The sequence below is a fragment of the Cydia splendana genome, chromosome 13 (assembly GCF_910591565.1).
Source record: "Cydia splendana chromosome 13, ilCydSple1.2, whole genome shotgun sequence".
Taxonomy (NCBI): Eukaryota; Metazoa; Arthropoda; class Insecta; order Lepidoptera; family Tortricidae; genus Cydia; species Cydia splendana.
This window is the reverse complement of record NC_085972.1, coordinates 6,462,902-6,472,957: the sequence shown is the minus strand read 5'-3', so window position 1 is coordinate 6,472,957 and position 10,056 is coordinate 6,462,902. Positions and strand designations below refer to the sequence as shown.

At 40.6% G+C, this 10,056-nt stretch overlaps 1 protein-coding gene across 1 annotated transcript in view; it reads left to right on the top strand.

Moving 5' to 3' along the window:
- The first annotated feature begins 222 nt into the window (after positions 1–222).
- LOC134796346 (uncharacterized) overlaps positions 223–10,056 on the top strand; it is an 82,717-nt gene continuing 72,883 nt past the window's right edge. Inside the window, exons 1-7 of the mRNA XM_063768499.1 lie at positions 223–410; positions 1,375–1,501; positions 1,744–1,850; positions 2,764–2,905; positions 7,616–7,717; positions 8,245–8,353; positions 9,235–9,358. Coding sequence (XP_063624569.1) covers positions 333–410; positions 1,375–1,501; positions 1,744–1,850; positions 2,764–2,905; positions 7,616–7,717; positions 8,245–8,353; positions 9,235–9,358 — 789 coding nt within the window. The 5' untranslated portion in view covers positions 223–332. The remainder of the gene's footprint in view (positions 411–1,374; positions 1,502–1,743; positions 1,851–2,763; positions 2,906–7,615; positions 7,718–8,244; positions 8,354–9,234; positions 9,359–10,056) is intronic.

Sequence of the window (10,056 nt, the reverse complement as noted above, 5' to 3'; positions counted from 1 at the left end):
AGACGATGACTTTTTTTATAAAATATTCAGAAATTAATCAAGAATTAAAAATAACAAATAAAGTAATAATACTTCGCGCTACAAAACTATTTTTCAAACATTACAACGTATTTAAATATTGTTGTTTATAGAATTATCATAATTGAGTACCTAATACAATTTCCGTTAGACCATACAAACGTCAGAAATGACATAGGATTTCAAATTTTGTTTTGACTATTGTTTGGCGACTGCTAATTTGTGAATTTTGTGGAAAGTTTTAAGAAAATATCATTCTAAAAGTGATTTAAATATAGTATAGCTAAACTGAGCCTGTAAAAAACTTCGTAAAGATGGCCCAGGGAGTCTCAGAGCACGTGAGGGGTTTTTCCTTCATGCCCGAAAATAAAGTCGATGTCATTGATTTGCAGGTTAGTTTGTCGTTTCTTATTAGTTATTACACCACTTTTTTATTGTAGAAACAAGTTATTAACTGTTTTCTTTCAGTTAGAATTGAGAATAAATGGTTGCCGTATAAATATTCTTAAGTAGGTACTTGTTTTTGTCCTACTTTCTTTCATATAAATATGAGCATGTTTATTCATCAAATAGTACAAACAGCAACACTCCTAACTGTACATCGGTGGGCCTTATTACAAAAGGCATAAGGTCCACCGTTGTACAGTTAACAGTGTGGGCGATGGTACCATGAAATCAAAATCTCAGGAATCAATCAAATCTGATGATCCGGGAGAGATGGTTAGAAACACTCAGGGTATCAAACTGGTTAATCTAGGTCTAGTTCAGATTTAGTTATTGGCTCCATTGAATCATCTGTAGTCAAGTGTAAAAATAAGGGTACATACAACTTACTCAAAAATATGTCCCATAGTTCTTAATTCACTGACATAAGAGCATGGGACATGGGACATATTAACTATATATTATTATGTCTTTCCATGGCCACAGCTGGTGCAACTCAGCTGAAACGTCGGAATTAAAGGTCAAAACAAGACCGAAGATGTGGTTTCTGCACAAAATGTGAACCAATTTAAAAATAAATTAGACAAGCACATCTATACATCTACTTGACAACGATAACTATTAATGATTACTGGATACAGGCAATATCAGTTGACACAACTGCCAGCCTGCTTAAAGAATAATAATGATATTTGCAGAGAGGGTCGAATGGATTTACCCGAGTTTGAAGTTAAGCGACACAGGCTTTGAAATGATGACATAAATTTTAAATTTAATGTAAATTTGGTTGTTTTAGTATGAGTATGGATACCTCATGCATCTAGGGGCTAATATTACTTTTCTACTCTCATGAAGGCTTGCAAGCAGGACTGTGCTTTTGGAGTTTAAACTAATATTTGTATTAAATTGCAGTACATAGAGGGTGGTGAGTTATCCAGAGCATGGAAGATGTCCCGGCGGGAGCGGCTTAAAAACATAGAAGCGAAGATTTGGGATGAATTCATTAATGAACGGGATGTGGTTGAATCTGTTAAGAGTGGTATGAATTCATAGTTAACATTTATAGGTACTGATCTATGCTCGCTATCCTCATGGTTCAATTTTGGAATTTTCCATTTGCTCGGGTATCAACATTAGCATGAGCGGTTAAACAACAACTATGCCCCTGTGTAAAAGAAATAATTATGTCATTACAATCGTTTACAATTTGATTATTACAAACTTTTGAATAGTGTGGGGTGGCTTACAGTTAATGACATAATTTTAGAATTGTATTTTCAGAAGACCCATACCAGTTCTTGGAGGAGCTTCCTGAAGGCTGCGTGAGAGAGATCCTTGACGCTGAGCTCACGAAGATGAAGGAAGAAATAGCTGAGGAAGTTCCTGTTGTATGTATACTTTAAACATGTGATCTAAATCTAGTTAGCTACGTGACATAGGGTGCGATCCCCGTTCAGGCTCCTACCTAGTCCAACAGATATCGCTTGCCATCCAGCGCGGTAATGCCGCTAGTATCTTCGGCACTTTTGGGCTGGTTGGGGGTCGGAATTGTATATTAGTAATGTGTTTAGATTTTAAGTTAGGACATTTATTTTAGTGTGTATGTAAACTGGTAAGTAGGGTACATGGATGGTTTTTCTGGTAAGATTATTTCATAATGTTATTTATTTATCATTATTTCGTTTCCTATATGGAGTAAAAGGGCCATCCAACTCTAATAACCCGAGCGTCGCCGTCTAGTCAACTCTGTGGCTGCTGCTCGACGCAACGTTGACGCATCTGCGCCGCAACGCCAATTTCCATAGCGCTGACTAGACGCCGACGCTCAAAAGACGCTAGTTGGGGTGGTCTAGAGAGTTAAGGGGTCCACTGATTAACAGTCCGCCGGATGGCATCTGCCTGTCAGTTGTTCGGAACTGTCAACTTTTTGTTCTAACTGACAGGCCGATTCCGTCCGGCGGACTTACTCAGTGGGCCCCTTTAGAAAACTCCGAAAAGGTTTTGGTTGCGAAATCAACTGCTGGAATAGATGGTCCTGTACATTAGGTACGCGTTAACCAATTAAGGGCTAACATTTAAGTAGGCCTAGCCCAGGAGCGGCGCGACAGTATCTCGCCCGCGAGATATACTACCCGTCCCCCTCTGATTAATACAGTTAGAAAGATGGGTACTCTATCTCAGGGGCATATGCTAGGTCTAGAGATGCCACAAAACGTATGAAGCCATACTGTACTGTGCCAACCACAGCTGTTATTTTCAAAGAATTATTTCAATTCATAGCTCAGAAATTTGACCTTTCAGGAGCAGCCGAAGGAACAGACATATAAAGAGGACCTCCAGGACCCGCGGGAGACCATGGTGACCTTCGCCGAGTCGATGGAGGACGAACAGTGCGAAATTATCACCATTTTGGACGAGGGCGAAGTTGAGGAAGATGGCTCAGGTAAGTCTTATGGTCGGTTGCACCAAACTGTTCGTATCGTTAAAGAGTTCGCTAAATTTTTATGTATTGAAAGTTTCATAGTAAAGCGCCGGGGCGCGCCGGCTGACGTTGATCAGTCTGTCAAATGTGGTTGGTGCAACTTAGAGATGGGTAACTCAGGAGTGATAGATAAAAAAGATATAATTATATCTTTCTCGTTTGATGAATCACTCTTCTTGTCTTTACGAATCCGAATGTATCAGTATATCCGTACCGCTCACTCCCTCGGCAACGATTTACTAAAGCGAAAGCGATGACTCGGTCGCGCGTCGACCGAAGTAACACGAACGAGCGACAGCGGTCCTTCAGGCGGATTCGGACGCGTCATTCGCTATTCCGCGGGAACGAGAAGTAGATACGAGGGGCGTTCAAAATATTCTCGGTATTGATATCTTACAACCTCTTCTAAAATTTATTTCGTTACTGGCTGCTAAGGTTTATTCATTGACATTAAAAAAAAGTATGATTCGAACCGAGATGTTCTTTTGTTTTTCTGCAATTGCTGAACAAACATGAACATCATGTGCGAATTGACAATGTTAACTAAATTAGAACATCAATGCTTCATAAGATTCTCGACAAAACAGGGTAAAAATAAAAAAAACCATAAAAGAGGAAATGGATTGTGTTTACCGTGAGTCTGCTCCTTTTTTATCTACCATTCAAAAGTGGTCAAGCGAATTTAAACGTGGAAGGGAGAGTATTGAAGATGACCCTAGACCTGGTCGGCCTGTAGTAGCTACTTCACAACAAAATATTGATAAAGTGGAAAAACTTACATTGGAAGATGGTCGAGTGAAGGTAAAATCTATAGCTCAAGTAACCAATCTTTCTATTGGTATCATACATGATATTATCCATGACCATCTTAATATGTCAAAAGTAAGTGCAAGATGGGTTCCGCGAATGCTGACTCGGCTTCAAAAAGACATGCGTGTAGCGTGTTGTTCCGATGTTATTGACCTGTGCGGTGAAAATCCTGATGAGGTGCTGCAAAGAATAGTTACTGGAGATGAAACCTGGGTTCATCATTATGACCCAGAGAGTAAACAAGAGTCCATGCAGTGGCACATTAAGGGTTCAGCTCATCCCAAGAAGTTCAAGGTCGTCCCTTCAGCTGGCAAGGTCATAGCCACGATATTTTGGGATTGTGAAGGAATATTACTAATCGATTATAAAGAAAAAGGTTTAAATATCACAGGACAGTACTACGCTAACATTCTACGTCAATTAAAGGATGCAATCAAAGAAAAGAGGCGAGGAAAGTTAACCAAAGGTGTTCTGCTTCTGCGTGACAACGCCCCCGTCCATACTGCTCATATTGCCAAGGCAGCTATTGTTGAATGTGGGTTTAAAACTGTTACTCAGCCACCGTATAATCCGGACTTAGCCCCCAGCGATTTCTTTTTGTTCCCCAATCTTAAAAAAAATCTGCGTGGATTTTTTTTTCTGAGGATGAAGCATTGAAGGCGGCAGTGGAGGAGCATTTTTACACCAAATATAAAAAATATTTTTATGAGGGATTAAAAAAAATAATTGATCGATCTTTTAAGTGGATGAACATAGGGGGGGAGTATATTGAAAAATAAAAATATAAAACTTTTCGTACTTGTTTGTTTTCATTCTCATACCGAGAATATTTTGAACACCCCTCGTAGTATAGTATTTCTCGCTCGCGCAGGATGCAATGCAAATTGCAATGATGAGTTATTAATTCGGTTAATGAGTTAAATTGCATTGCATTTAATAAAATGTAAAGAAAAAGCAATAAGGTATTTTAGTAGGCAAATATATTCTTGCGCATGACAATACGAACCAAATCAAGCTTCCTTGTGAATGTACCAATCTATATCCATCATGATACAAAATGAAAATGAAAATGTCGCCACGTTATAATAACAATTCTGTCTCTCTCTCATTCATAAGATGACACAAAGTCAGTAAGTGTCGATACAGTTACGAGCGGGACAACTGATACACACGGATATAAAGATATAAAAAACTTTTTACAAAAAAAATTAAACCGACTTCAAAAAGGATGAAATAAAATATTATCCTTTTTTATGTCTATGCGTTACCAACTGATATGTTTGAAGTCGGTGTCAAGCCAAATTTTGAAGCATACCATAACTTTGGTGCGATATGCTTATCGAAATAAGGATTTACCTACGTTGGATTGCCTTACACGACGACAATGAACGTACTTTCTGTAGGTACAGTCGATGTTAAAAATATGTTTAAGTACACTTTTCGCCTTATTACAAAGGAGTAAGGAGCAAAAGTGTAAACATATCATTGACGTCGACTGGACCTAAGAAAACACCTCAGAACACACGATCAAACCTTCTTGGCGCAGTTTAGTTTTTTTGCCGTCGTATTTTTTAAAGAGCATTTCTTACTAATGCTCGAACAGTCTATAGCACGCAAGTGTGGGATTGGGACTGAGTTATTTCCCGTCCCTTATCCAGAGGACTACATTTCAAAATATAAAACAATTCAAGGAATTTACCTTCTTGCCAAATTTCACCTAAAGCGGTTCAGTTGTTTAGCCATGAAAAGGCGACAAAGAGGCAGAATTCTTTACACATTTTTGACTGGTATTGTTACTACTTGGCTTGGCACCGACTTCAAACATATCAGTTGGTAACGCATAGACATAAAAAAGGATAATATTTTATTTCATCCTTTTTGAAGTCGGTTTAATTTTTATTTGTGAAAAGTTTTTATTTTACCATTTTTAGTTTTAACGCATTGTTAAGAGCGCGACGCATGAATGAAAAACAAGATCATGTTTAACACTAAATTCGTGTACCTATTACTTTAGTAAATATGTAATCAGGAATTTTCTCGAGTCCGTCTGGGAAATTATAATTCCTGTCAACTAAATCCATCCGCCCGCCCCGCCACTGACCCAATCCCTCAGCCCCCCGATCACTCAACCTCACAGCACATCAACCCCTGATCAAGGAACCCCTCGATTCTGAACCAGCAACCCTTCAACCGCCATTCCCCGACCCCTTAACTCCTAACCCTAACCCCCGATCAGTAGCCTTACCAGCTAACCACGAGTTTGACATTGATATATGTATTCGCTAGCATGTGTGTAACTTACTTCCTATGCATCTCGCTCGTACTAACCTTAGTGTGAGCGAGATGCATAAAAAGTTACATTTAGATGCATAAGACGTTAGCGAATGTGTCAATGTCAAACTCGTGGTAAGGCTACAGTTGCAGTACATCAAATTGGTGGTTTTCGGAAGCAAATGCTCGAGTTAATTTATTAGAAAACCCCGAAATCACTTAACACGTGCCTTTAAAAATTGAGGAGTTCCCTCAATTCCTCATGGATTCCATCATCAGACCAGAACCAAAAATAATACGGAAACACCTTGGAGGTAACTTCTTCCACACAAAAAAAGAATTACTCAAATCGGATCACAGGTGCCGGAGTAATCGCTGAACATACTTCCATTTAAAGAAATCATCATCATTATCATCAAAATAATCATCATCATCAGGTCTACTTCATCAAATTGGTGGTTTCCGGGAGAAAATGCTCGAGTTGCTTAAGAAAACGCCCAAAACACCATGCATGTGCCTTTAAAAATTGAGGAGTTCCCTCAATTCCTCATGGATCCCATCATCAGAACAGAACCAAATTAAAATGGGACCAACTCGGAGGTAGCTCCTTTCAAACAAAAAAAGAATTACTCAAATCGGACTACGGATGTCGGAGTAATCGGTGAACGTACATAGAAAAAAAAAAAAAAAAAAGATAGCCACAACCGAATACAGAACCTCCTCCTTCTATGAAATTGAAGTCGGTTAAAAAGAGTGATACATATCCCAGTGGTAAAAAGATATATATCAATCTTTTCCCTCTACTGACACATTTCGCCCATCTCTAGTGCAACTGGCCCTTAATAGCCGGGTACACACAGAACGAGCACACGCGCGAGGCAATTTCCTCGCGCATATAACGGCCAGTGTAGACGTCCCTCGCGCGCTCGGCCTCGGCCGAGGCACGTCTACACTGGCCGTTTTGTGCGCGAGGAAATTGCCTCGCGCGTATGCTCGCTCTGTGTGGACCCGGCTAATGGTCATTGGCGCATACTGAAATCTATGATTTCAAATCAAACCAAAGAACAATAAGACCCGTATTCCTTTGCCTATGATTTCGGCTACAAGCAAATGCTTGTACTATTTAAATAAGGTAAGTAGGCTTACTAATGACTGTTCCTTCAAGTCTATTTTGGTTGGGCTTAAGTACTTAAAACAGGTCTACAAACATTTTACGTGACAGGTTACTCCATATAAATATGAACTGTCTTATTAGGGACCATCATGCGACGCGAGAGCAGGGGTAAGAAACTATAGCGTTCGGGCATTCTCGGCTACTTCGGCTCAGCATTGCTCCGCGCAATTATTAGATTTATTAGGTTTGGCACAACTTGACGTCCCTTTGCGTGCACGACCACAGATAAGATAATTACTTGAATTTTTACAACCCTAATTAGCCGAAAGGGATATTGCCATACATTAGAAAGGGACAGTACGATTCGTCCCTGAACCGCTGTCAAACTTCGGTTTTGTTGGAAGTTTCCTTTCTGTACGGTAGTACTATTATTTATTCTGTGGCGAGAGGTATAACAGTGTCCACGCTTGTTTCAGAGCCATGCGAGCGGGAAGAGTTGAACGAGACAATGGACAGCCAGTGTACCGTACGAGAGAAACCGAGCACCCCTGAACTGTCAGTGAAGGCGTCCGAAAAGAGTAAGCAACTGCTTTATATATAACATGCCGTATTGAACCTTATTTCAAAACGTTAAGGTTCATTTTAAATTGTAACGGCGCGCGGATGTGGTTGTCAAAAATGTTGAACGAATTTCGAACGCCTCGAAATTTATACATACCATCACGCTCCACGATTGTTGCGCCATTTAGGGTCCTAACTAAATTGGTTGTTCAATACTTACGCTATAGAATTTCCAATTTAGCAAGAACCCTACATGTCATAACAATCCCGTGAGGTGACTACATATGTACCCCATTTTGACGGGGGCTAAAATGCGCCAATGCTCTCAACTCAAGTGTTTTCGATATCGATATGAAGCAATTTCTAAATCACAATAAGAAGTATGGCTTCTCCTTTCAGTATTGGCTAGAATTTTGTTATTCATTCAACCGGCCGGAAACTGACCGCTGTCTTACTATATTTAATTGAATTTGAACTTTATACAAAATGGTTAGGTACAGGTGATATTCAAATGGCAACAATTAATAACTTTGTATTTTTACAGGCCGTGAGAAGTCGCCTGATAACGTCACAAATATAATCGAAAACGGCATATACAGCGCTAAAGTAAAAGAGCTTCAGTCTAAGGTTAACCTGGAACTGTTATCTGTTATGTAAGTTTCTTAGCATTTCCAGGGGTGCGAAACTCCTCCTTTCGGGCAAACTCGGCTCCGCTCGGCTCAGCATTATTATGGTTGACACAACTTGACGTCCCTTTGCGTGCACGACCACAGATAAGATAATGACCTGAATTTTGAGAACGTTAAATAGCCGAAAGGGATAGTGCCATATGTTAGAAAGGGACAGCATGATTCGACCCTGAACGCCTGAACCGCTGTCAAACTTCGGATTACCCTATCTAGATGGCTTCGTCGAATGACTGTATGGTTTTATAGACTGGTTGTAGGTATTATCCAAAATATACGATGTTTTTATCAAACTTAACTAAGCCATGCGCCGTGCGCGATTAATCGTTTATCATACAATATTGTCCTGTGTTCAACCATGAAATCGCGCAAAAAAATCGCGGTCAGCCGAAATATAGGGGGTATTACTGCAATGTTCTGCCGCCAGAGTGCAGCACTAGCGCCTGTAGTAAACCATAGAGTAATTTATACATACTGTGCCTGAAACTGTTTTTTGACAAGTTTTCACAGGCATTAAAACATGACATTGATGCATCAAGGGCCTACCGGGAGACGCGAAAATCGAAATTTAGTTATCTGCCTCTTTGTCGCTTGAATATGCAAGAGTGATAGCGAGGTTAGATAAATAAATTTCGATTTTCTTGTTTCGCGGTAGACCCTTAGATTGTGATGGATTGTGGTAGTGGCGCCCCCTACGCAGAGTTTCGCGTAATATTCCCTATTACAAGTTTCCACAGGTCCATATTTATAGTCCTCTATATGAGATGAGAATCTAATGGTTAACAATTAGATTCTCATCAGATATGTTGATTGTGTTTTTAACCTAATCTCTTTCTAACGCCTCACAGCACGACCCTGGAAGCTCATAATGTGTATCAACTGGATCCGAACACACTCCTGAAGCTAAAGCGACAGTGCAGCGAGTTCTGTGCTCGCTACTGCCGCATATACTTGTATCCAATATCGCGACAGGTGAGTTTGCCGCCTTACAGCACGACCCTGGAAGCTCATAATGTGTATCAACTGGATCCGAACACACTCCTGAAGCTAAAGCGACAGTGCAGCGAGTTCGGTGCTCGCTGCTGCCGCATATACTTCTATCCGATATCGCGACAGGTGAGTTTGCCGCCTTACAGCATGACCCTGGAAGCTCATAATGTGTATCAACTGGATCCGAACACACTCCTGAAGCTAAAGCGACAGTGTAGCGAGTTCTGTGCTCGCTACTGCCGCATATACTTCTATCCGATATCGCGACAGGTGAGTTTGCCGCCTTACAGCATGACCCTGGAAGCTCATAATGTGTATCAACTGGATCCGAACACACTCCTGAAGCTAAAGCGACAGTGTAGCGAGTTCTGTGCTCGCTACTGCCGCATATACTTGTATCCAATATCGCGACAGGTGAGTTTGCCGCCTTACAGCATGACCCTGGAAGCTCATAATGTGTATCAACTGGATCCGAACACTCTCCTGAAGCTAAAGCGACAGTGTAGCGAGTTCTGTGCTCGCTACTGCCGCATATTCTTGTATCCGATATCGCGACAGGTGAGTTTGCCGCCTTACAGCATGACCCTGGAAGCTCATAATGTGTATCAACTGGATCCGAACACTCTCCTGAAGCTAAAGCGACAGTGTAGCGAGTTCTGTGCTCGCTACTGCCGCATATA